The following is a 26,968-nucleotide window of genomic DNA, read 5'->3' as shown; positions in this document are numbered from 1 at the left end:
CCAAGACGACACGGCATCAATTGCAAGTTGAAGCCGGCGTTGAAGGAGAGGCGAATCATCACCCTGACAACAAAGGGTAAGATCATCGACATAGAGAGCGGAGAAGACACCAGAAGGAAGAGAGGAAAGAAGACCATTGAGGGCAACCAGAAAAAGAGTAGTGCTCAGAACACTACCCTGGGGCACACCTTCATATTGCTGAAAAGAGGGAGAGAGAGCGGTACCAAGGCGCACCCGAAAGGAACGACGAGAGAGGAAGCTGCGGAGAAAGAGAGGGAGATGACCACGAAGGCCAAAAGAATGAAGTTGAGATAGGATATGATAACGCCAAGTGGTGTCGTAAGCCTTTTCCAGGTCAAAAAGGACGGCAACAACGGAGGTCTTCGCAGCAAAAGCAGTACGAATATAGACCTCCAAGTTCACCAGGACATCTGTCGTGCTGCGGCACTTGCGGAAACCAAATTGAGAAGGGGAGAGGAGGTGATGGTGTTCCAGGAACCACATCAGACGAACGTTAACCATACGTTCAAAAAGCTTGCAGACACAACTTGTGAGAGCAATAGGGCGAAAGTCCTTAGGGGAAGTACCCAGAGACCCCGGTTTGCGAACAGGGAGGACAACGGCATCGAGCCAGTCCTCAGGGACTGACGACGACTCCCAGATCCGATTATACAGACTCAGTAAATACTGAGACGTGCTCGGAGGGAGATGGCGAAGCATCTCATAATGAATACCATCGGAGCCCGCCGCCGTAGAACCGCAGAGGGCCAGAGCAGAACGAAGTTCAGAGAGGGAGAAGGGATCATTATAGGGAAGCTGAAGATGAGTGCAGAAATCTAAAGGACGAGACTCAAGGATAGGTTTGCGAAGAAGGAAAGATTGGGGAAGATGAAGACCAGAGCTAACAGTAGAAAAGTGGGAACCCAGTTCGGAAGCGACCTGCAACGGGTCCGCCACAAGAGTATCATGGAGGTGAAGGACCGGTGAAACATCGGGAACGAACTTACCCGCTATCTTGCGGATACGCTTCCAGATCTGGGCCAGAGGGGTTTCGGACGTAATTGTTGAGACATAAGATGCCCAACATTCACGTTTAGCCGTACGGATGGCCCTACGGGCCACCGCACTCGCTTTCCGAAAGAAAAGAAAAGAATCGGTCGTCTGCCTACGGCGGTGCCTCTTCCAGGCTGCACGCTTACAGCGGACAGCCCGAGCACAGTCCGCATTCCACCAGGGAACGCACTTCCGTGGACCCCGAGAGGAAGAGCGAGGAATAGAGCGGAGGGCAGCGTTGAAGACAGTGTCATGAAAAAGGAGGAGAGCGCGAGAGAGAGGCAGAAGGGAGAGGTCAGAGAGAGCAGCACTGAGGGTAAATAGGGTCCAGTCTGCCTTAGCAAACTGCCACCTAGGGAAAGAGAGGGAAGGGCGAAAAGAGAAAAAGGAAACAAGGATGGGGAAATGATCACTTCCATGGAGGTCATCAAGGACCTGCCACGTGAAATCCAAGTAAAGAGAAGAAGAGCAGAGAGAAAGATCAAGACAAGAAAGGGCGCGAGTCCGAGAGTCCAAATGAGTGGGCTCACCAGAATTCAGAAGAGACAGGGAAGAAGATAGGAGAAACGGCTCAAGGAGGCGACCCCGGGTATTCGTCAGAACGTCACCCCAAAGAGAATGACGACAATTGAAGTCACCCAGCAGGAGCACAGGCTCCGGCAAGGAGTCTAGGAGGTGTTTCAAATCAGGAAGAGAGAGCGGGACACTCGGGGGGAGATAAATGGAACAAACTGTGTACCATTTCCCCACAAAGATACGAGCAGCAGAACAATGGAGAGGCGAAGGAAAAAGTATAGGAACAAAGGGAACATCTGCACGAATCAAGAGAGCAGAAGAATTAGAAGCCCCAGCAATGGCTGGGGGGGGGGGGAGAGAAAGGAATAGCCACGAAAACGACCAGGACGAGCACCAAGCATTGGCTCCTGGAGACAGACACAAAGGGGCGAAAACCGCGAAATCAGAAGTTGGAGTTCGAGGAAATTGGCATAATAACCTCGAACGTTCCATTGAAGAATGGACAACGACGGGAAGAGAAAGGACAAAAACAGAGAACAAGGAAGAAACAAAGGCGAAAGAGCAACAGAGCACGTTAAAGAATATCAGGGTCGGGATCAGGGTCAGCAAAGTCAGGGTTAGGGGGCATGGGTAAACTGAGCAAAGACGGAGGGAAGGAAACGGGAGAACAGATCAGAGGTGGGCGGGCGGGGTCCGGAGGAGGAGGAGGAAGAGGAGGAGACAACGGAGAGGAGCAGTCAAGGACAGCAGTAGGAAGAGGGGGAGTAGGAAGAGGGGAGCGCACCCCAGCAAGAGCAGCAACCGAAAGGGAAGCAGGGGCCAAAGAAACCTCCATAGCAGGAACAGGGGGCGCAACCACTGAAACGGGAGGGGAAGGAGCAACAGAGCCAGAAGTAGGAGCTAAGGAAGAAAGCGAAGCCTTCTTACCCGCCGGGGAAGAGGAAGGAGAGGAGCCAGGCTTACGCTTCTGACTTAAAGAGACAGGTGTCCCAGCAACTACATACCGGGCAACGGATTCCAGTGTCTCAACAGGAGAAGCCGAACGAGAGCACACACGACGGCCGTTAGGAGAGCGATGGACATCCGCCTGCACCGACAGGCGGCGGGGAGAGCCGATAGATGGAGGAAGAGGATGGGAAGGAGGATCGGAGGGGGACGAGGAAGAAGACACAGGAGACATTACAGACCGGGTCGAAAGAAGGGGAACCCCAGACAGAGGACCAGGAGGGGGACCCCTCGGGAAAGAACTCAAAGGAACAGAGGAGGGGGCAGTGGGCGTATCAGGGTCCAAGGCCCGGAAACGGTTGAGAGTCTGAGGAAGGGGGGAAGGACGAGGAGAGGAAGAGCGCAACACGCGAGCATAAGAGATGTTAGTATAAGGCGGGAGCCGGCGAACCTGGCGCCTCGCCTCAGGAAAAGACAAACGCTCCCGGTGCTTCAGGTTAAGGACGGCCGCCTCAAGCTTGTAATGGACACAGGCACGGGAGAACGTAGGATGGGCCTCACCGCAGTTGAGGCAGCGAGCTTGGGAAGAAGTGCACTCCGACTTAGAGTGACCTTCACTCCCACACAAAGGACAGAGAGAGACAGCCCCAGAGCAGCGGAGGGCACCATGCCCAAACCTCCAGCACTTATTACAAAGTCGAGGAGAAGGAATATACTCCTGGACAGAGCACCTAGCACCAGCAAGAATGACAGAGGATGGAAGGGTCCTACCATCAAAGGTGATCTTCACAACGCGAAGGGGTTGACGGCGACGACCACGAGGGGGACGAGTAAACGAGTCAACCTGGAGGACAGAATGGCCTTGGGCATCAAGGATATGCCGAATATCATCGTGGCAATCCTGCAGATTCCGAACACCGGTTGCAACATGGGGTGGGAGGAGAATAGTGCCAACACTGGAATTCAACTGAACGTTCTTGGAGACCCGAACAGGGATCTCGCCAAGGCAAGATAAGGCAGCCAAGCGGGAAGCCGCATCCTGAGAAGGAGCAGCAACGACACGTGTACCGAGACGAGTGGGGTTGAAAGTAACACACGCATCCACGGAATCTACAAGATGCCGATGGAGGGAGAAATCGTCAGGAGGCGCAGAATCAAGAGGGAGGAGATCAAAATATTTGGCCCATGAAGCAGGACCAAACAAGGCCTGATACGCATCAGCACGGGAAGGAATCGAGCGAGTGCGGTTGGGGCGCGAACGGCGTTGAGAACCCCTAGAGAGAGAGGGGTCAAAAGGCGCAGTAGTCACAACGAAAGACTTAGCCACACCAGGGGACGAAGTGGTCACCACCGGGGGCTGGAGGCTCGACCCAACCTCAGAGGAGGGAGGGGAGCTGGGGGAAGAAGTCGGGGCGGTCAAAGGAGGAGCAAGGTCGGGGCCCAACGCAGCGGGAGCTACAGAGCCTGGTCTTCCAATACAGGCCGACTCGGGGGCTTGGTCGCCCACCCCACGAGCCTGAGAGGGTACAACGGAAACATTCAACGACATAGAGACGAAAAGTGACAAATTCATCCACGAATGTGCCCCCATACCCACCATGGAGCCACAATTAGAGGCAGGACACCCAACAGGAAGCTATCGCTGATCATGCCGGGGCCCCCTAGGGGTGCGTCATGAGTATACGCCCCACAAACGCCACCTTAAGAACCGTCAGTCCGTCGAGATCGGGTTCAGCGACGAAAGGGGGATTGACAATAAAAGGTTCCCCTCGCTCGAGACGTCGGGTACTACAGTTCTACGGGTGCAAGAGTATGCCTCCTCAAGCACCCGGGCGTCAAAATAGAAGAAGTCCAAAGAAAGAATCCAAAACAAGCAAAAGGTCGGCAGGAAACGACAAGCAGATAGGAGAAGAGGGGGGAGAAAAACGAAACATAAGGAAAAGGAAAAGCGATCCGGCACAATTGGAGAAGACAGCAGCAGGAGTGCAAGGCCAGAAAAGGACAGAGGACCGCCCAACGGAGCATCACACTCCGGCAGCCGTCCACCAAGCCCCCTCACGACGCCAACGGGCCGGAAGGGGAGGGGGGTGGGAGCAAGAAGAGAGGAGAGACGCACATACAGAAGAAGGAGACGGCTGCTGGGTACCACACTCAGGGGCGTTCCTCACCACCACCACGACCAGCCCCTGCCGGGAGGTCATGGTTCCACCACCACCACCCCGGGGACCCCAAGATGCAGCCCTCTCGGTCGGTCAACATTGGTCTACCCAGTGGACCCCAGGACGGACGGACCCCAAGACGGACTGGACCCCAGGTCGTTCTACAGACAACCCCAGACGACCCAGTAAAGATGGAAGAGGAGCAACAACGACTCCAGTCTGTCCCACCAACATCGGTGTACCCAGGATGGACCCCAGGACGGACAGACCCCAATGGACCCCAGGTCGCTTGTCAAAGACCCATGGGAGGAGGAAGAGAGAAGAAAGAAAAAAGAAGAGAGAAGAAGGAAGAGAGAAGAAAGAAGAAAGAAGAAAGAAGAAAGAAGAGAGAAGAAAGAAGAAGAAGATAAGACCAAGCTGAGTGAGACACGATGCCTAGTGTCCCTTGCTGGTGTCAGCATCATTGCATGGAGCGTAATTGCAAGACAGGATCGTTTGCCTTAACTGGCCCCCCCTCCTGCAAGCATGTTGCTCTGTTGAGTGATTCTTCCTGTGTCATGCGGACTTGATGTGGCTGTCAGAAGTAGCTCTCTGAAGGAGGCGTGCTGGAGCAACAGGGAGGAAGAAGAGTAGGATGGGATTTCTACTGTTGGCAACTATATGAAGGTCTCGAAACTTGTAGTCCCTATAGCTGTGAAGAACCCCAATATACGTCTCTCATGGTGACTGACGTAGGGCCAATTACAGATCAGCTGGGACAACCGAATTCCACGGTCCTGTGCGCAGTTCAAGTAGTAACGGCTTTCATGGTTGACCAAGGGTTGTTGTGCGTTAACGACGGAGAAGCGACGGAGGCAGTTGTGTTGAAGAAATGTGGTACAGGATTATCTACAAGACCAAGCAGTGACGTCGCCCAGCCAGAGACAATGGACGTCTGTCTACATATTTCATTTTTTTAGAGTAGGATGATGTATATTTGTTTAGCTAGGATGTATTTTTTTTTCGTTAATAAAGTTGTTGCACACAGCTAGCTTGCTTTAGCAGTGTTGCAAAAACTTTATTTCGAGGAGAAGGGGAGATGTAACACTGTAAAAGTGTTTGGTTTAGTTTAATACATACATAGAGTACATGAGTCACAGACAGGGATTAGAGAAGGCGCCAGTTTGTCCACCGGAAAGTCACACGTCTAAGAGTTAATGACCCCAAGTGACCTGAGGTCAGATCATGCGAATTTCACCTTACTTCTACTAATCTCTTAAGTGGAGCCTGGTAGCCTTCAAACTTGCCGACGTTTAAGGAGTGGCTTGGTAGAAAGCCGGAGGCTATCTACTTGTGGGCGGAGTTAGCTACTAGGTTCCCCAATAAATACTCTGAGAACTACCGATTCGAGAGGATTGAGCATTAAGAGAACAGCAGACGAGCCAGCAGAGCAGAGAAGACGTCCCTAGCAGGGAGGCTGTCGGCCGGCAGGGGCGAGACAGTCTCTGTCAATCTACAGACCCCCCCCCCTCTCTATTCAACTTAGACTCAGTCCTCGGTGAGTGAACATTTAGGTGACTTGGTCGTGTTTTACAAGTGTTGTGTGATGATCAGGGGCAGTCAGTTGTAGTGCTCTCAGATTCTTGGAGGATGACTCACTTTGAATATTAATCGTTAGCCCCAGGACAAACACAGCAAGCCAGACGGGGCATGGTGGCTCCCATACCAGGAACGGTTGAGGGCCCCAGGACTAACACATCAAGCCAGATGGGGCATGGTGGCTCCCATACCAGGAACGGTTGAGGGCCCCAGGACTAACACAGCAAGCCAGACGGGGCATGGTGGTTCACATACCAGGAACGGTTGAGGGCCCCAGGACTAACACAGCAAGCCAGACGGGGCATGGTGGCTCCCATACCAGGAACGGTTGAGGGCCCAAGGACTAACACAGCAAGCCAGACAAGGCATGGCGGCTCCCATACCAGGAACGGTTGAGGGCCCCAGGACTAACACAGCAAGCCAGACAGGGCATGGTGGCTCCCATACCAGGAACGGTTGAGGGCCCCAGGACTAACACAGCAAGCCAGACGGGGCAAGGTGGCTCCCATACCAGGAACGGTTGAGGGCCCCAGGACTAACACAGCAAGCCAGACGGGGCATGGTGGCTCCCATACCAGGAACGGTTGAGGGCCCCAGGACTAACACAGCAAGCCAGACGGGGCATGGTGGTTCACATACCAGGAACGGTTGAGGGCCCCAGGACTAACACAGCAAGCCAGACGGGGCATGGTGGCTCCCATACCAGGAACGGTTGAGGGCCCCAGGACTAACACAGCAAGCCAGACGAGGCATGGTGGCTCCCACACCAGGAACGGTTGAGGGCCCCAGGACTAACACAGCAAGCCAGACGGGGCATGGTGGCTCCCATACCAGGAACGGTTGAGGGCCCCAGGACTAACACAGCAAGCCAGACGGGGCAAGGTGGCTCCCATACCAGGAACGGTTGAGGGCCCCAGGACTTATACAGTAAGCCAGACGGGGCATGGTGGCTCCCATACCAGGAACGGTTGAGGGCCCCAGGACTAACACAGCAAGCCAGACGGGGCAAGGCGGCTCCCATACCAGGAACGGTTGAGGGCCCCAAGACTAACACAGCAAGCCAGACGAGGCATGGTGGCTCCCATACCAGGAACGGTTGAGGGCCCCAGGACTAACACAGCAAGCCAGACGGGGCATGGTGGCTCCCATACCAGGAACGGTTGAGGGCCCCAGGACTATCACAGCAAGCCAGACGGGGCATGGTGGCTCCCATACCAGGAACGGTTGAGGGCCCCAGGACTAACACAGCAAGCCAGACGAGGCATGGTGGCTCCCATACCAGGAACGGTTGAGGGCCCCAGGACTAACACAGCAAGCCAGACGGGGCATGGTGGCTCCCATACCAGGAACGGTTGAGGGCCCCAGGACTAACACAGCAAGCCAGACGGGGCATGGTGGCTCCCATACCAGGAACGGTTGAGGGCCCCAGGACTAACACAGCAAGCCAGACGTGGCATGGTGGCTCCCATACCAGGAACGGTTGAGGGCCCCAGGACTAACACAGCAAGCCAGACGGGGCATGGTGGCTCCCATACCAGGAACGGTTGAGGGCCCCAGGACTAACACAACACCACAGCAGTGATGGTAGTGGTACAATGAACTAGAGTGGCAGCACAACACCACAGTAGTGATGGTGATGGTACAGTGAACTAGAGTGGCAACATAACACCACAATAGTGATGGTGGTGGTACAGTGAACTAGAGTGGCAGCACAACACCACAGTAGTGATGGTGGTGGTACAGTGAACTAGAGTGGCAGCACAACACCACAGTAGTGATGGTGATGGTACAGTGAACTAGAGTGGCAGCACAACACCACATTAGTGATGGTGGTGATACAGTGAACTAGAGTGGCAGCACAACACCACAGTAGTGATGGTGGTGGTACAATGAACTAGAGTGGCAGCACAACACCACAGTAGTGATGGTGGTGGTACAATGAAGTAGAGTGGCAGCACAACACCACAGTAGTGATGGTGATGGTACTGTGAACTAGAGTGGCAGCACAACACCACAGTCCACCACAGTCACCTCCGTAATGTCACTGTGGTTGACTGCTGCCCTCACCACATCCAGGCCGCTCACCACATCACCGAAGACATTTACCCACTGGCCACCACCCGGGCGGTCCCTGGTGGTGATGCCGAACTGGGCACTCATGGGACCCCCCGGCACACCCCAGCACAACACAGCTCCTGCCCGGCCTAACTCCCGGTACTGCCCCTTGAGGTCAGGCAGCAGTGGGGCTCCTCCCTCACCATCATTACTCTCGTAGTCTCCACCCTCCACCCACTCCCCAGGCTGACCCTTGCCCCACACCCCCAACAGTTTAGTGTTGCGGTAGGTGTGGCCCCGCTGGCCCGTACACAACAACACAAACTGTCTGGCCAGCGGAGTGTCAGGGGTCAGCCGGATGGTGACCCGCCCTCTTGTTGACCCCGTCCACCCGAGGTCAAGGAACACCAGGGTGCAGGAGGGGTCCAGCACGCCCACAACCTCACTCTCCTGCAGAAAATGAAATAAATCATGCTGATAACTGTATAACAAAATGTTATCATATTAGTTATCAAAACTCAGTAGTCAGTAATGTCAGTAAGACTAGTGGGTGTAATAAAGTAACCTGGAGGGTGTGGGCGTGGGCGGGCGTGGGCTGACGCAGGAGTGGGTGGAGGTACAGCAGTCCGTCTTGTAGAGTTATCCTGGCGGAGCGGCGGCCATCTTGGTCTTCCTGGACGGCCAACACCCGGCCAGCCTCCACCAGCCTCTTGACGGGCTCCCTCATCCTGCGGAGGTCCTCAACCTGTGGACAGTGTCAGCCCCATTATCACCTGTGGTCAGTGTCAGCCCCATTATCACCTGTGGTCAGTGTCAGCCCCATTATCACCTGTGGACAGTGTCAGGCCCATTATCACCTGTGGACAGTGTCAGCCCCATTATCACCTGTGGACAGTGTCAGCCCCATTATCACCTGTGGTCAGTGTCAGCCCCATTATCACCTGTGGTCAGTGTCAGCCCCATTATTACCTGTGGATAGTGTCAGCCCTTTATCACCTGTGGACAGTGTCAGCCTCATTATCCAGCCCCCCCTCTACTGGCAGGGGGTTGGTGCTAGACCTGTAGCTCCAGCCCCCCTCTACTGGCATGGGGTTGTTGCTGAACCTGTAGCTCCAACCCCCCCTCTACTGGAAGGGGGTTGGTGCTGGACCTGTAGCTCCACCCCCCCCCCCCCGCTCTACTAGCCAGGGGTGGTACTGGGCCTGCATCTTGAGCCCCCCCCCCCCTCTACTACAAGGGGGTTAGTGCTGGACCTGTAGTTCCAGCCCTCCTCTACTAGCAGGGGGTTAGTGCTGGACCTGTAGCTCCAGCCCCCCTCTACTGGCAGGGGGTTGGTGTTGGACCTGTAGCTCCAGACCCCCCTCCTTCCACTACTGGCAGGGGTTGGTGCTGGACCTGTAGCTCCAACCCCCCCCCCCCACTCTACTGGCAGGGGGTTGGTGGTGGACCTGTAGCTCAAGCCCCCCTTATACTGGCAGGGGGTTGGTGGTGGATCTGTAGCTGTAGCTCCAGCCCCCTCTACTGGCAGGGGGTTGGTGCTGGACCTGTAGCTCCAGCCCGCTCTACTAGCAGGGGGTTGGTGCTGGACCTGTAGGTCCAGCCCGCTTCTCCTGGCAGGGGGGGGGGGGAAGGTTAATGCTGGACCTGTAGCTCCAGCCACCCTCTACTGGTAGGGGATTGGTGCTGGACCTGTAGCTCCAACCCCTCTCTACTGGCAGGGGGGGTTGGTGCTGGACCTGTAGCTCCAGCCCCCTCTACTAGCAGGGGGTTGGTGCTGAACCTGTAGCTCCAGCCCCCCTCTACTGGCGGGGGGGGGGGGAGGTTAATGCTGGACCTGTAGCTCCAGCCACCCTCTACTGGTAGGGGATTGGTGCTGGACCTGTAGCTCCAACCCCTCTCTACTGGCAGGATGGGTTGGTGCTGTACTTGTAGCTCCAGCACCCCTCTACTGGCAGGGGGTTGGTACTGGACCTGTAGCTCCAGCACCCCTCTACTAGCAGAGGGTTGGTGCTGGACCTGTAGCTCCAGCCTACCTCTAATGGCAGGAGGTTGGTGCTGGACCTGCAGCTCCAGCCCCCCTCTACTGGCTGCAGGATGGTGCTGGTCCTGTAGCTCCAGCCCCCCCCCCCTCTACTAGCAGGGGGTTGGTGCTGGACCTGTAGCTCCAGCCCCCTTCTCCTAGCAGGGGTTGGTGCTGGACCTGTAGCTCCAGCCCCCCTCTACTGCCAGGGGGTTGGTGCTGAACCTGTAGCTCCCGCCCCCTCTACTGGCAAGGGGGGGGGGGGAAGGGGGTTGGTGCTGGACCTGTAGCTCCAGCCCAACTCTACTGGCAGGAGGGTGGTGCTGGACCTGTAGCTCCAGCTCCCCTCTACTGGCAGGGGGTTGGTGCTGGACCTGTAGCTCCAGCCCCCTTCTCCTGGCAGGGGGTTGGTGCTGGACCTGTAGCTCCCGCCCCCCTCTACTGGCAGGGGGTTGGTGCTGGACTTGTAGCTCTAGCCCTGCTTTACTGAACGGGGGTTGGTGCTGGACCTGGAACTTCAGCCCCCCTCTACTGGCAGAAGATTGGTGCTGGACCTGTAGCTCCAACCCCCCCCAACCTCTTCTGGCAGGGGGTTGGTGCTTAACCTGTAGCTCCAGCCCCCCTCTTCTGGCAGGGGGTTGGTGCCGGACCTGTAGCTCCCGCCCCACTACAGGCAGAGCGTTAGTGCTTGACTTGTAGCTCCAGCCCCTCTACTGGCAGGGGGTTGGTGCTGGACCTGTAGCTCCAGCCTACCTCTATTGGCAAGGCGTTGGTGTAGCTTCAACCCTCCAACCCTTCAAACCTGTAGCTTCAACCCTCCTCTAATAACAGGAGGTTGGTGCTGGACCAGTAGCTCCATCCCTCCTTTACAGGCAGGGGGTTGGTGCTGGACCTGTAGCTCAAGCCCCCCTCTACTGGCAGGGGGTTGGTGCTGGACCTGTAGCTCAAGCCCCCTTCTACTGGCAGTGGGTTGGTGCTGGACCTGTAGCTTCAGCCCCCCTCTACTGGCTGGGGGTTGGTGGTGGACCTGTAGCTCCAGCCCCCTCTACTGGCAGGGGGGTTGGTGCTGGACCTGTAGCTCCAGCCCCCTCTACTGGCAGGGGGGTTGGTGCTGGACCTGTAGCTCCAGCCTCCCTCTACTGGCAGGGGCTTGGTGCTGGACCTGTAGCTCCAGCGTCCCTCTACTGGCAGGGGGTTGGTGCTGGACCTGTAGCTAAAGCCCCCTCTACTGGCAGGGGGTTGGTGTTGGACCTGTAGCTCCAGCCCCCCTCTACTGGCAGTGGGTTGGTGCAGGTCCTGTAGCTCCAGCCCCCCGCCCCCCCCCCTCTAAAGGAAGGGAGGGGGGGTTGGTGCTGGACCTGCAGCTCCAGCTCCCTCTATTGGCAGGGGGGGTTGGTGCTGGACCTGTAGCTCCAACCCCCACCCCTCTACTGGCAGGGGGGTTAGTGCTGGACCTGTAGTTCCAGCCCCCCTCTACTGGCAGGGGGGTTGGTGCTAAACCTGTAGCTCCAGCCCCCTTCTCCTAGCAGGGGTTGGTGCTGGACCTGTAGCTGCAGCCCCATTCTCCTGGCAGGGAGTTGGTGCTGGACCTGTAGCTCCAGCCTTCCCTCCTCCACTCGCAGCGGGTTGCTTCTGGACCTGTAGCTCCAGCCCCCCTCTACTAGCAGGGGGTTGGTGCTGGATCTGTAGCTCCAGCCCCCTTCTACTAGCAGGGGGTTGGTGCCGGACCTGTAGCTCCAGCCCCACTCTACTGGCAGGGGCTTGGTGCTGGACCTGTAGCTCCAGCCTCGTTCTCCTTGCAGGGGCTTGGTGTTGGACCTGTAGCTCCAGCCCCCTTCTCCTTGCAGGGGGTTGGTGCTGGACCTGTAGCTAAAGCCCCCCTCTACTGGCAAGGGGTTGGTGCTGGACCTGAAGCTCCAGCCCCCCTCTACTGGCAGGGGGTTGGTGCTGGACCTGTAGCTCCAGCCCCTACCCTCTACTGGCAGGGGGATCGTGCTGGAATGTAGCTCCAGCCCCCCTCTACTGGCAGGGAGTTGGTGCTGGACCTGTAGAGAGCCGGTCGGCCGAGCGGACAGCACGCTGGACTTGTGATCCTGTGGTCCTGGGTTCGATCCCAGGCGCCGGCGAGAAACAATGGGCACAGTTTCTTTCACCCTATGCCCCTGTTAACTACCAGTAAAATAGGTACCTGGGTGTTAGTCAGCTGTCACGGGCTGCTTCCTGGGGGTGGAGGCTTGGTCGAGGACCGGGCCGCGGGGACACTAAAGCCCCGAAATCATCTCAAGATAACCTCAAGATAACCATCGCCAATCTACTGTCAGGGGGTTGGTGCTGGACCTGCCCCTACCCTCTACTGGCAGGGGGATCGTGCTGGACCTGTAGCTCCAGCCCCACTCTACTGGCATGGGGTTGTTGCTGAACCTGTAGCTCCAACTCCCCCTCTACTGGAAAGGGGTTGGTGCTGGACCTGTAGGTCCACCCCCCCCCCCCTCTACTACAAGGGGGTTAGTGCTGGACCTGTAGCTCCAGCTCCACTCTACTGCCAGGGGGGTTGGTGCTGGACCTGTAGCTCCAGCCCCCCTCTACTGGAAGGGGGTTCGTGCCGGACCTGTAGCTCCAGCCCCCCTCTACTGGTACGGGGTTGGTGCTGGACCTGTAGTTCCAGCCCTCCTCTACTGGCAAGGGGATGGTACTAGACCTGTAGCTCAAGCCCCCCTCAACTGGCAGGGGGGATTGGTGCTGGACCTGTAGCTCCAGCCCCCTTCTACTAGCAGGGAGTTGGTGCTGGACTTGCAGCTCCAGCCCCTTTCTACTGGAAGAGGGATTGCTCCTGGACCTGTAGCTCAAGCCCCCCTCAACTGGCAGGGGGGATTGGTGCTGGACCTGAAGCTCAAGCCGCCCTCTACTGGCAGGGGGTTGATTCTGGACCTGTAGCTCCAGCCCCCCTCTACTGGCAGGGGGTTGGTGCTGGACCTGTAGCTCCAGCTCCTTTCTACTGGAAGGGGGGTTGGTCCTGGACCTGTAGCTCCAGCCTTCCCCCTCTACTGGCAGGGGGTTGGTTCTCACCCTGTAGCTCCAGCCCCCCTCTCCTGGCAGGGGGGATGGTGCTGGACCTGTAGCTCCAGCCCCCCTCTACTGGCAGGGGGGATGGTGCTGGACCTGTAGCTCCAGGCACCCTCTAGTGGCCAGGAGTTGGTGCTGGACCTGTAGCTCCAGCCCCCCCTCTACTGGCAAGAGGGTTGGTTCTGGACCTGTAGTTCCAGCACCCCTCTACTGGTAACGTGGGGTTGGTGCTGGACCTGTAGTTCCAGCCCCCCTCTACTGGCAGGGGGTTGGTGCTGGACCTGTAGCTCCAGCCTCCCTCTACTGGCAGGGGGTTGGTGCTGGACCTGTAGCTGCAGCCCCCCTCTACTGGCAGCGGGGTTGGTGCTGGACTTGTAGCTCCATTCCTCCTCTACTGGCAGGGGGTTGGTGCTGGACCTGTAGCTCTAGCCACCCTCTAGTGGCCAGGAGTTGGTGCTGGACCTGTAGCTCCAGCCCCCCTCTACTAGCAAGGAGTTGGTACTGGACCTGTAGCTCCAGCCCCCCCCTCTACTGGCAAGAGGGTTGGTTCTGGACCTGTAGTTCTAGCCCCCCTCTACTTGCAGAGGGTTGGTGCTGGACCTGTAGCTGCAGCCCCCCTCTACTGGCAGGGGGGTTGGTGCTGGACTTGTAGCTCCATTCCTCCTCTACTGCCAGGGGGGATGGTGCTGGACCTGTAGCTCTAGCCACCCTCTAGTGGCCAGGAGTTGGTGCTGGACCTGTAGCTCCAGCCCCCCTCTACTGGCAAGGAGTTGGTACTGGACCTGTAGCTCCAGCCCCCCCTCTACTGGCAAGAGGGTTGGTTCTGGACCTGTAGTTCCAGCCCCCCTCTACTGGCAGGGGGTTGGTGCTGGACCTGTAGCTAAAGCCCCGTTTACTGGCAGGGGGTTGGTTCTGGACCTGTAGTTCCAGCCCCCTTCTACTGGTAGGGGGGTGTTGATGGACCTGTAGCTCCAGCCCCCTCTCTACTGGCAGGGAAAATGGTGCTGGACCTGTAGCTCCAGGCCCCCCGCTACTGGCAGGGGGTTGGTGCTGGACCTGTAGCTCCTGCCTCCCCCCTCTACTGGTAGGGGGGTGTTAATGGACCTGTAGCTCCAGCCCCCTCTCTACTGGCAGGGTAAATGGTGCAGGACCTGTAGCTCCAGCCCCCGTCTACTGGCAAGGGGATAGTACTGGATCTGTAGCTCCCGACCCCCTCAACAGGCAGAGGGGATTGGTGTTGGACATGTAGCTCCAGCCCCCTCTACTGGCACGGCGTTGGTGCTGGACCTGTATCTCCAGCCCACCTTTTACTGGCAGGGGTTTAGTGCTGGACCTGTAGCTCCAGCTCCCCTCTACTGGCAGGGGGGGGAATGGTATTGAACCTGTAGCTCCAGCCCCCTCTACTGGCAGGGAGTGGTGATGGACCTGTAGCTCCAGCCCCCCCCCTCTACTGGCACGGCGTTGGTGCTGGACCTGTATCTCCAGCCCACCTTTTACTGGCAGGGGTTTAGTGCTGGACCTGTAGCTCCAGCTCCCCTCTACTGGCAGGGGGGGAATGGTATTGAACCTGTAGCTCCAGCCCCCTCTACTGGCAGGGAGTGGTGATGGACCTGTAGCTCCAGCCCCCCCCCCTCTACTGGCAGGGGGTTGGTTCTCGACCTGTAGCTCCAGCCCCCTCTACTAGTAGGGGGTCGGTGCTGAACCTGTAGCTCCAGCCCCCCTCTCCTGGCAGGGGGTGCTGATGGACCTGTAGCTCCAGGACCCCTCAACTGGCAGAGGTTTTTGCTGGGCCTGTAGTTCCAGCCCCCCTCTACTGGCAGGGGGGATGGTGCTGGACCTGTAGCTCCAGCCCCCCTCTACTGGCAGGGGGATGGTGCTGGACCTGTAGCTCCAGCCCCCCCTCTACTGGAAAGAGGGTTGGTTCTGGACCTGTAGTTCCAGCCCCCCTCTACTGTCAACGTGGGGTTGGTGCTGGACCTGTAGCTCCAGCCCCCCTCTACTGGCAGGGGGTTGGTGCTGGACCTATAGCTCCAGCCCCCCTCTACTGGCAGGGGGTTGGTGCTGGACCTGTAGCTCCAACCCCCCTCTACTGGCAGGGGGTTGGTGCTGGACCTATAGCTCTAGCCCCCCTCTACTGGCAGGGGGTTGGTGCTGGACTTGTAGCTCCATTCTTCCTCTACTGGCAGAGGGTTTGTGCTGAACCTGTAGCTCCAACCCCCCCCCCCCTCTAGTGGCAGTGGGGTGTTGATGGACCTGTAGCTCCAGCCCCCTCTCTACTGACAGAGAAAATGGTGTTGTACCTGTAGCTCCAGCTCCCTCTCTACTGGCAGGGGATTGGTGCTGGACCTGTAGCTACAGCCCCCTCTACTGGCACGGGGGGGGGGGGGTGATGGACCTGTAGCTCCAGCCCTCCCTCTACTGGCAGAGATTGGTGCTGGACCTGTATCTCCAGCCCCCCTCTACTGGCAGGGGGGTGTTGATGGACCTGTAGCTCCAGCCCCCCCTCTACTGGCAGGGGGTTGGTGCTGGACCTGTAGCTCCTGCCCCCCTACTGACAGGGGGTTAGTGCTGGACCTGTAGCTCCAGCCCCCTCTACTAGCAGGGGGTTGGTACTGGACCTGTAGCTCCAGCCCCCCTCTACTGGAAGGGGGTTTGTGCTGGACCTGTAGCTCCATTCCTTCTCTACTGGCAGGGTGGGGGGTTGGTGCTGGAACTGTAGCTCCAGCCACCCTCTACTGGTAGGGGATTGGTGCTGGACCTGTAGCTCCAACCCCTCTCTACTGGCAGGGGGGGTTGGTGCTGGACCTGTAGCTCCAGCCCCCTCTACTAGCAGGGGGTTGGTGCTGAACCTGTAGCTCCAGCCCCTCTCTACTGGCGGGGGGGGGGGGGGGTTAATGCTGGACCTGTAGCTCCAGCCACCCTCTACTGGTAGGGGATTGGTGCTGGACCTGTAGCTCCAACCCCTCTCTACTGGCAGGGGGGGTTGGTGCTGTACTTGTAGCTCCAGCACCTCTCTACTGGCAGGGGGTTGGTACTGGACCTGTAGCTCCAGCACCCCTTTACTAGCAGAGGGTTGGTGCTGGACCTGTAGCTCCAGCCTACCTCTATTGGCAGGAGGTTGGTGCTGGACCTGTAGCTCCAGCCTACCTCTATTGGCAAGGCGGTGGTGCTGGACCTGTAGCTTCAACCCTCCTCTAATGGCAGGAAGTTGGTGCTGGACCTGTAGCTCCATCCCTCCTTTACAGGCAGGGGATTGGTGCTAGACCTGTAGCTCCATCCCTCCTTTACAGGCAGGGGAATTGGTGCTGGACCTGTAGCTCCAGCCCCCCCTCTACTGGCTGCAGGATGGTGCTGGTCCTGTAGCTCCAGCCCCCCCCCCTCTACTAGCAGGGGGTTGGTGCTGGACCTGTAGCTCCAGCCCCCTTCTCCTAGCAGGGGTTGGTGCTGGACCTGTAGCTCCAGCCCCCCTCTACTGCCAGGGGGTTGGTGCTGAACCTGTAGCTCCCGCCCCCTCTACTGGCAAGGGGGGGGGGGGGAAGGGGGTTGGTGCTGGACCTGTAGCTGCAGCCCAACTCTACTGGCAGGAGGCTGGTGCTGGACCTGCAGCTCCAGCTCCCCTCTACTGGCAGGGGGTTGGTGCTGGACCTGTAGCTCCAGCCCCCTTCTCCTGGCAGGGGGTTGGTGCTGGACCTGTAGCTCCCGCCCCCCTCTACTGGCAGGGGGTTGGTGCTGGACTTGTAGCTCTAGCCCCCCTCTAATGAAAGGGGGTTGGTGCTGGACCTGTAGCTCCCGCCCCCTTCTACATGGGGGTTGGTGCTGGACTTGTAGCTCTAGCCCCCCTCTAATGAGAGGGGGTTGGTGCTGGACCTGTAGCTCCAGCCCCCCTACAGGCAGAGCGTTGGTGCTGGACTTGTAGCTCCAGCACCCCTCTACTGGCAGGGAGTTGGTGCTGGACCTGTAGCTCCAGCCTTCCCTCCTCCACTGGCAGCGGGTTGCTTCTGGACCTGTAGCTCCAGCCCCCCTCTACTAGCAGGGGGTTGGTGCTGGACCTGTAGCTCCAGCCCCCTTCTACTAGTAGGGGGTTGGTGCTGGACCTGTAGCTCCCTCCCCCCTTCTCCTGACAGGGGGTTGGTGCTGGACCTGTAGCTCCAGCCCCCCTCTACTGGCAGGGGGTTGGTGCTGGACCTGTAGCTCCAGCCTTCCCTCCTCCACTGGCAGCAGGTTGCTTCTGGACCTGTAGCTCCAGCCCCCCTCTACTAGCAGGGGGTTGGTGCTGGACCTGTAGCTCCAGCCCCCTTCTACTAGTAGGGGGTTGGTGCTGGACCTGTAGCTCCATCCCCCCTTCTCCTGGCAGGGGGTTGGTGCTGGACCTGTAGCTCCATCCCTCCTTTAGAGGCAGGGGATTGGTGCTGGACCTGTAGCTCCAGCCCCCTTCTACTAGTAGGGGGTTGGTGCTGGACCTGTAGCTCCATCCCCCCTTCTCCTGGCAGGGGGTTGGTGCTGGACCTGTAGCTCCCACCCCTCTCTACTGGCAGGGGAATTGGTGCTGGACCTGTAGCTCCAGCCCCCCTCTTCTGCCAGGGGGTTGGTGCTGAACCTGTAGCTCCCGCCCCCTCTACTGGCAAGGGGGGGGGGGGAAGGGGGTTGGTGCTGGACCTGTAGCTCCAGCCCCACTCTACTGGCAGGGGGTTGGTGCTAGACCTGTAGCTCCAGCTCCCCTCTACTGGCAGGGGGTTGGTGCTGGACCTGTAGCTCCAGCCCCCTTCTCCTGGCAGGGGGTTGGTGCTGGACCTGTAGCTCCCGCCCCCCTCTACTGGCAGGGGGTTGGTGCTGGACTTGTAACTCTAGCCCCCCTCTAATGAAAGGGGGTTGGTGCTGGACCTGTAGCTCCAGCCCGCCTCTACTGGCAGGGGAATGGTGCTAGACCTGGAGCTCCAGCCCCCCCTCTACTGGCAGAAGATTGGTGCTGGACCTGTAGCTCCAACCCCCCCCCCCTCTTCTGGCAGGGGGTTGGTGCTTAAACTGTAGCTCCAGCCCCCCTCTACTGGCAGGGGGTTGGTACTGGACCTGTAGCTCCAGCTCCTCTCTACTAGCAGGGGGTTGGTGCTGGACCTGTAGCTCCAGCCTACCTCTATTGGCAAAGCGTTGGTGTAGCTTCAACCCTCCAACCCTTCAAACCTGTAGCTTCAACCCTCCTCTAATGGCAGGAGATTGGTGCTGGACCTGTAGCTCCATCCCTCCTTTACAGGCAGTGGGTTGGTGCTGGACCTGTAGCTCAAGCCCCCCTCTACTGGCAGTGGGTTGGTGCTGGACCTGTAGCTTCAGCCCCCCTCTACTGGCTGGGGGCTGGTGATGGACCTGTAGCTCCAGCCCCCTCTACTGGCAGGGGGGTTGGTGCTGGACCTGTAGCTCCAGCCCCCTCTACTGGCAGGGGGGTTGGTGCTGGACCTGTAGCTCCAGCCTCCCTTTACTGGCAGGGGCTTGGTGCTGGACCTGTAGCTCCAGCCTCCCTCTACTGGCAGGGGCTTGGTGCTGGACCTGTAGCTCCAGCCTCCCTCTACTGGCAGAGGGGTTGGTGTTGGACGTGTAGCTCCAGCCCCCCTCTACTGGCTGTGGGTTGGTGCAGGACCTGTAGCTCCAGCCCCCCGCCCCCCCCCCTCTAAAGGAAGGGGGGGGGGGGGGTTGGTGCTGGACCTGCAGCTCCAGCTCCCTCTATTGGCAGGGGGGGTTGGTGCTCGACCTGTAGCTCCAACCCCCCCCCCCCTCTACTGGCAGGGGGGTTAGTGCTGGACCTGTAGTTCCAGCGCCCCTTTACTGGCAGGGGGTTGGTGCTGGACCTGTAGCTCCAGCCCCCTTCTCCTAGCAGGGGGTTGGTGCTGGACCTGTAGCTCCAGCCCCATTCTCCTGGCAGGGGGTTGGTGCTGGACCTGTAGCTCCAGCACCCTTCTCCTAGCAGGGGTTGGTGCTGGTCCTGTAGCTCCAGCCCCCCTCTACTGCCAGGGGGTTGGTGCTGAACCTGTAGCTCCCGCCCCCTCTACTGGCAAGGGGGGGGGGGGAAGGGGGTTGGTGCCGGACCTGTAGCTCCCGCCCCCCTACAGGCAGAGCGTTGGTGCTGGACTTGTAGCTCCAGCCTTCCCTCCTCCAATGGCAGCGGGTTGCTTCTGGACCTGTAGCTCCAGCCCCCCTCTACTAGCAGGGGGTTGGTGCTGGACCTGTAGCTCCAGCCCCCTTCTACTAGCAGGGGGTTGGTGCTGGACCTGTAGCTCCAGCCCCCTTCTTCTGGCAGGGGGTTGGTGCCGGACCTGTAGCTCCAGCCCCCCTCTACTGGCAGGGAGGGGGGGGGGAGAGTGCTGGAACTGTAGCTCCAGCCCCACTCTACTGGCAGGGGCTTGGTGCTGGACCTGTAGCTCCAGCCTCGTTCTCCTTGCAGGGGCTTGGTGCTGGACCTGTAGCTCCAGCCCCCTTCTCCTTGCAGGGGGTTGGTGCTGGACCTGTAGCTAAAGCCCCCCTCTACTGGCAAGGGGTTGGTGCTGGACCTGAAGCTCCAGCCCCCTTCTACTGGCAGGGGGTTGGTGCTGGACCTGTAGCTCCAGCCCCTACCCTCTACTGGCAGGGGGATCGTGCTGGAATGTAGCTCCAGCCCCCCTCTACTGGCAGGGAGTTGGTGCTGGATCTGTAGGGAGCCAGTCGGCCGAGCGGACAGCACGCTGGACTTGTGATCCTGTGGTCCTGGGTTCGATCCCAGGCGCCGGCGAGAAACAATGAGCACAGTTTCTTTCACCCTATGCCCCTGTTAACTACCAGTAAAATAGGTACCTGGGTGTTAGTCAGCTGTCACGGGCTGCTTCCTGGGGGTGGAGGCCTGGTCGAGGACCGGGCCGCGGGGACACGAAAGCCCCGAAATCATCTCAAGATAACCTCAAGATAACCATCGCCAATCTACTGTCAGGGGGTTGGTGCTGGACCTGCCCCTACCCTCTACTGGCAGGGGGATCGTGCTGGACCTGTAGCTCACGCCCCACTCTACTGGCAGAGGGTTGGTGCTGGACCTGTAGCTCCAGCCCCTCCTTTCTACTGGCAAGGGGGATCGTGCTGGACCTGTAGCTCCAGCCCCCCTCTACTGGCAGTGGGTTGGTGCTGGACCTGTAGCTCCAGCCCCCCTCTACTGGCAGTGGGTTGGTGCTGGACCTGTAGCTCCAGCCCCCTACCCCCCTGTAAAGGAATGGGGGGGGGGGTTGGTGCTGGACCTGTAGCTCCAGCCCCCTGCCCCCCTCTGAAAGAGGTGGGGGGTGTGTGCTGGACCTAAAGCTCCAGTCCCCCCCCCCCACTACTGGCAGGGGGTTGGTGCTGGACCTGTAGCTCCAGCCCCCCTCTACTGGCAGGGGGTTGGTGCCGGACCTGTAGCTCCCGCCCCCCTACAGGCAGAGCGTTGGTGCTGGACTTGTAGCTCCAGCACCCCTCTACTGGCAGGGAGTTGGTGCTGGACTTGTAGCTCCAGCCCCCCTCTACTGGCAGGGAGTTGGTGCTGGACCTGTAGCTCCAGCCCCTCTCTACTGGCAGGGAGTTGGTGCTGGACCTGTAGCTCCAGCCTTCCCTCCTCCACTGGCAGCGGGTTGCTTCTGGACCTGTAGCTCCAGCCCCCCTCTACTAGCAGGGGGTTGGTGCTGGACCTGTAGCTCCAGCCCCCCTCTACTAGCAGGGGGTTGGTGCTGGACCTGTAGCTCCAGCCCCCCTCTACTAGCAGGGGGTTGGTGCTGGACCTGTAGCTCCAGCCCCCCTCTACTGGCAGGGGGTTGGTACTGGACCTGTAGCTCCAGCCCCCCACTTCTGGCAGGGGGTTGGTGCTGGACTTGTAGCTCCAGCCCCCCTTCTCCTGGCAGGGGGTTGGTGCTGGACCTGTAGCTCCAGCCCCCTTCTCCTAGCAGGGGTTGGTGCTGGACCTGTAGCTCCAGCCCCCTCTACTGGCAGGGGGTTGGTGCCGGACCTGTAGCTCCAGCCCCCCCTCTTCTGGCAGGGGGTTGGTGCCGGACCTGTAGCTCCAGCCCCCCCTCTTCTGGCAGGGGGGGGGGAGGTTAATGCTGGACCTGTAGCTCCAGCCCCCTCTACTGGTAGGGGGGGTTGGTGCTGGACCTGTAGCTCCAGCACCCCTCTACTGGCAGGGGGTTGGTGCTGGACCTGTAGCTCCCGCCCCCCTCTACTGGCAGGGGGTTGGTGCTGGACCTTTAGCTCTAGCCCCCCTCTACTGGCAGGTGGTTGGTGCTTGACCTGTAGCTCCAGCCCCCCTCTACTGGCAGGGGGTTGGTGCTTGACCTGTAGCTCCAGCCCCCCTCTACTGGCAGGGGGTTGGTGCTGGACCTGTAGCTCCAGCCCCCCTCTACTGGCAGGGGGTTGGTGCTGGACCTGTAGCTCCAGCCCCCCTCTACTGGCAGGGGGTTGGTGCTTGACCTGTAGCTCCAGCCCCCCTCTACTGGCAGGGGGGATGGTGATGGACCTGTAGCTCCAGCCCCCCCCCCCCCCCTCTACTGGCACGGCGTTGGTGCTGGACCTGTATCTCCAGCCCACCTTTTACTGGCAGGGGTTTAGTGCTGGACCTGTAGCTCCAGCTCCCCTCTACTGGCAGGGGGGGAATGGTATTGAACCTGTAGCTCCAGCCCCCTCTACTGGCAGGGAGTGGTGATGGACCTGTAGCTCCAGCCCCCCCCCCCTCTACTAGCAGGGGGTTGGTGCTGGACCTGTAGCTCCAGCCCCCCTCTACTAGCAGGGGGTTGGTGCTGGACCTGTAGCTCCAGCCCCCCTCTACTGGCAGGGGGTTGGTGCTGGACCTGTAACTCCAGCCCCCCTCTACTAGCAGGGGGTTGGTACTGGACCTGAGGCTCCAGCCCCCCACTTCTGGCAGGGGGTTGGTGCTGGACTTGTAGCTCCAGCCCCCCTTCTCCTGGCAGGGGGTTGGTGCTGGACCTGTAGCTCCAGCCCCCTTCTCCTAGCAGGGGTTGGTGCTGGACCTGTAGCTCCAGCCCCCTCTACTGGCAGGGGGTTGGTGCCGGACCTGTAGCTCCAGCCCCCCCTCTTCTGGCAGGGGGTTGGTGCCGGACCTGTAGCTCCAGCCCCCCCTCTTCTGGCAGGGGGGGGGAGGTTAATGCTGGACCTGTAGCTCCAGCCCCCTCTACTGGTAGGGGGGGTTGGTGCTGGACCTGTAGCTCCAGCACCCCTCTACTGGCAGGGGGTTGGTGCTGGACCTGTAGCTCCCGCCCCCCTCTACTGGCAGGGGGTTGGTGCTGGACCTTTAGCTCTAGCCCCCCCCTCTAATTTCAGGTGGTTGCTGCTGGACCTGTAGCTCCTGCCCCTCTCTACCGGAAGGGGGTTGGTGCTGGACCAGTTGCTCCAGCCCCCCTCTACTGGCAGGGGGTTGGTGCTGGACCTGTAGCTCCAGCCCCCCTCTACTGGCAGGGGGTTGGTGCTTGACCTGTAGCTCCAGCCCCCCTCTACTGGCAGGGGGTTGGTGCTTGACCTATAGCTCCAGCCCCCTCTACTGGCAGCGGGTTGCTTCTGGACCAGTAGCTCCAGCCCCCCTCTACTAGCAGGTGGTTGGTGCTGGACCTGTAGCTCCAGCCCCCTTCTCCTGGCAGGGGGTTGGTGCTGGACCTGTAGCTCCAGCCCCCCTCTACTGGCAGGGGGGGGGTTAGTGCTGGAACTGTAGCTCCAGCCTCGTTCTCCTTGCAGGGGGTTGGTGCTGGACCTGTAGCTCCAGCCCCTCTACTGGCAGGGGGTTGGTACTGGACCTGTAGCTCCAGCCCCCCTCTTCTGGCAGGGGGTTGGTGCTGGACTTGTAGCTCCAGCCCCCCTTCTCCTGGCAGGGGGTTGGTGCTGGACCTGTATTTCCAGCCCCCTTCTCCTAGCAGGGGTTGGTGCTGGACCTGTAGCTCCAGCCCCCTCTACTGGCAGGGGGTTGGTGCCGGACCTGTAGCTCCAGCCCCCCTCTTCTGGCAGGGGGTTGGTGCCGGACCTGTAGCTCCAGCCCCCCCTCTTCTGGCAGGGGGGGGAGGTTAATGCTGGACCTGTAGCTCCAGTCCCCTCTACTGGTAGGGGGTTGGTGCTGGACCTGTAGCTCCAGCCCCCCTCTACTGGCAGGGGGGGTTGGTGCTGGACCTGTAGCTCCAGCACCCCTCTACTGGCAGGGGGTTGGTGCTGGACCTGTAGCTCCCGCCCCCCCTCTACTGGCAGGGGGTTGGTGCTGGACCTTTAGCTCTAGCCCCCCCTCTAATTTCAGGGGGTTGCTGCTGGACCTGTAGCTCCTGCCCCTCTCTACTGGAAGGGGGTTGGTGCTGGACCTGTAGCTCCAGCCCCCCTCTACTGGCAGGGGGTTGGTGCTGGACCTGTAGCTCCAGCCCCCCCTCTACTGGCAGGGGGTTGGTGCTTGACCTGTAGCTCCAGCCCCCCTCTACTGGCAGGGGGTTGGTGCTGGACCTGTAGCTCCAGCCCCCCTTTACTGGCAGGGGGTTGGTGCTGGCCCTGTAGCTCCAGCCCACCTCTACTGGCAGGTGGTTGGTGCTTGACCTGTAGCTCCAGCCCCCCTCTACTGGCAGGGGGTTGGTGCTTGACCTGTAGCTCCAGCCCCCCTCTACTGGCAGGGGGTTGGTGCTGGACCTGTAGCTCCAGCCCCCCTCTACTGGCAGGGGGTTGGTGCTGGACCTGTAGCTCCAGCCCCCCTCTACTGGCAGGGGGTTGGTGCTTGACCTGTAGCTCCAGCCCCCCTCTACTGGCAGGGGGTTGGTGCTTGACCTGTAGCTCCAGCCCCACTCTACTGGCAGCGGGTTGCTTCTGGACCTGTAGCTCCAGCCCCCCTCTACTAGCAGGGGGTTGGTGCTGGACCTGTAGCTCCAGCCCCCTTCTCCTGGCAGGGGGTTGGTGCTGGACCTGTAGCTCCAGCCCCCCTCTACTGGCAGGGGGGGGGGGGTTTAGTGCTGGAACTGTAGCTCCAGCCTCGTTCTCCTTGCAGGGGGTTGGTGCTGGACCTGTAGCTCTAGCCCCTCTACTGGCAGGGGGTTGGTGCTGTCCCTGTAGCTCCAGCACCCCTCTACTGGCAGGGGGGGGGGGGTTGGTGCTGTACTTGTAGCTCCAGCACCCCTTCTCCTGGCAGGGGGTTGGTGCTGGACCTGTAGCTCCCGCCCCCCTCTAATTTCAGGGGGTTGCTGCTGGACCTGTAGCTCCTGCCCCTCTCTACTGGAAGGGGGTTGGTGCTGGACCTGTTGCTCCAGCCTCCCTCTACTGGCAGGGGGTTGGTGCTGAACCTGGAACTTCAGCCCCCCTTAACTGGACAGTGGGTTGGTGCTGGACCTGTAGCTCCAGCACCCCTCTACTGGCAGGGGGTTGGTGCTTGACCTGTAGCTCCAGCCCCCCTTTACTGGCAGGGGGTTGGTGCTGGACCTGTAGCTTCAGCCCCCCTCTACTGGCAGGGGGTTGGTGCTTGATCTGTAGCTCCAGCCCCCCTCTACTGGCAGGGGGTTGGTGCTGGACCTGTAGCTCCAGCCCCCCTCTACTGGCAGGGGGTTGGTGCTGGCATTGTTTGGGAGTTAGTTGGCAGTTTCAAGGCTTCAGTCTCTTCGTACCCATCAGCGGTCTTTTTTGGTTCACTGTCTTCCTGGATGCTTTCCCGGTAGGTTGGTGGAGTGTCACCCGGTCTCTGCGCCTCTGTGAGGGGGCCAGGATCCTGGGTTCAATAGAGAATCGCAACTTCAATCATCGCGCAGGACAGAAATGATTCCCATGTTTCCTTTCACCAGATTCCTCTGTTCACCTAGCAGTAAATGTTTTTCCAGGACTATGGCGACTATTGTGTATTGTATATTAAGTCAGTAGTTGACCTAGGGGAACCTCGATAAACCTAAGAACAGCTTCCTCTCCTCAAAATGCAACTCAATATCTTGTGATATGAGAAAAAAAACTTACTGTTAATTGCTTCTGGGAGATCTGTCCAGCGATTTCCTGAACTTTATTCATGATGCTGGAGGCCGAGTCTCCCAGGTGTACGGGGTCAGCTGTGGCACCTGTCTCTGTGGTCGTCATCTCCAGGGCCTCTCTGATGGTCTCCTGCACCTGTCATTACCATCACAAACATTAATGGTGGAGGCTGAGTCTCCCAGGTGTACGGGGTCAGCTGTGGCACCTGTCTCTGTGGTCGTCATCTCCAGGGCCTCCCTGATGGTCTCCTGCACCTGTCATTACCAACACAAACATTAATGGTGGAGGCTGAGTCTCCCAGGTGTACGGGGTCAGCTGTGGCACCTGTCTCTGTGGTCATCATCTCCAGCGCCTCCCTGTTGGTCTCCTGCACCTGTCATTACCAACACAAACATTAATGGTGTAACGGGGGGTGGGGGAAATAGCTCTATCTTGTCCATTATTCCACCCCCCAGTTAACTAACGAGGCCGGGGGAAACAGCTCTCTCTAGTCCATTATCCCGTCCTCAGTTAGCTACCTATTCTAGAGCACCTCCAGAGTTCCGAAGGCAGCCTCGCTAGTTCAACACCTTGTAACCTAGGTATTCGACTACCTAGGTGCGGCGACTACAAGGCGCCGTAACTGGATCAGCTACCCGAACTCTAGAGAGAACTCTAGAATACATTTCAGTGCCACAAACGTATAAGAGAAAACGAAAGGAAAGAAATGAATAGTGAAGTAATTAGTGAGGGTCTGGGGTGAGAGGTAGAGAGGTGGGAGGAGCGAGGAGGGTCATTAGTTGAAAGTGAGAGTTTAGAGAGGGGTGGAGGGAGAGGTGTAGATAGGTAGAAGTAGAAGAGTAGATAGTAGAAGTAGAAGAAGAGTAGATAGTAGAAGAAGAAGAAATGCTGCCACCATCCATTCATGATCATTACATACAAGACCAGGAATGGAACTTGTCTGTATCACAATATTCACAAAAGATGTTATCAAGGTCATTATTAGTATGTCCCATCTTTATCATGTACTCATTAAATCATGAAACCAGTAATCGCAGAGGCTTTCTCACCTCAACTCAAACTCTAGGGGACACAGTTAAAGGCAATTTAAATAATAAATTCAATTATATTTCACATACTAAGTATCATAATTTAAGCAATGTTCAAGATATATATATATATGTAAAGTGAGTCATCCTCCAAGAATCTGAGAACACTACAACTGACTGCCCCTGATCATCACACAACACTTGTAAAACACGACCAAGTCACCTTAATGCTCAACTCACCAAGTGTCTGCCTATAGCTGGATTGAGAGGGGGGGGTCTATAGTTGACAGAGACTGTCCCGCCCTGCCGGCCGACAGCCTCCCCGGGCTAGGCCGTCTTCTCTGCTTTGCTGGCTCCTCTGTTAATGCTCTCGAATCGATAGCTCTCCGAGTATATATTGGGGAACCTAGTAACTAACTCCGCCCACAAGTAGATAGCCTCAGGCACTCTACCAAGCCACTCCTTAAACGTCGGCATGTTTGAAGGCTACCAGGCTCCAATTATAAGATTAGCAGAAGCAAGGTGAAATTCGCATGATCTGACCTCAGGTCACTTGAGGTCATTAACGCTTTGAGGTGTGAGATCTCAGGCCG

General features: G+C 58.9%; 1 protein-coding gene across 2 annotated transcripts in view; it reads right to left on the bottom strand.

Annotated features, from left to right (window-relative positions):
- Positions 1-7,681: 7,681 nt before the first annotated feature.
- Positions 7,682-26,968, bottom strand: part of LOC138371289 (uncharacterized) — a 147,271-nt gene continuing 127,984 nt past the window's right edge. For both annotated transcript variants that reach the window (XM_069336080.1, XM_069336081.1), the window contains 3 exons: positions 25,336-25,482; positions 8,872-9,051; positions 7,682-8,756 (listed from right to left, as the gene is read on the bottom strand). In XM_069336080.1, coding sequence (XP_069192181.1) covers positions 8,244-8,756; positions 8,872-9,051; positions 25,336-25,482 — 840 coding nt within the window. In that variant the 3' untranslated portion in view covers positions 7,682-8,243. The remainder of the gene's footprint in view (positions 8,757-8,871; positions 9,052-25,335; positions 25,483-26,968) is intronic.

This window comes from Procambarus clarkii, chromosome 35 (genome assembly GCF_040958095.1).
Source record: "Procambarus clarkii isolate CNS0578487 chromosome 35, FALCON_Pclarkii_2.0, whole genome shotgun sequence".
Classification (NCBI taxonomy): domain Eukaryota; kingdom Metazoa; phylum Arthropoda; class Malacostraca; order Decapoda; family Cambaridae; genus Procambarus; species Procambarus clarkii.
Note: the sequence above shows the minus strand (reverse complement) of the source record. Positions and strands in the feature narration are given on the sequence as shown.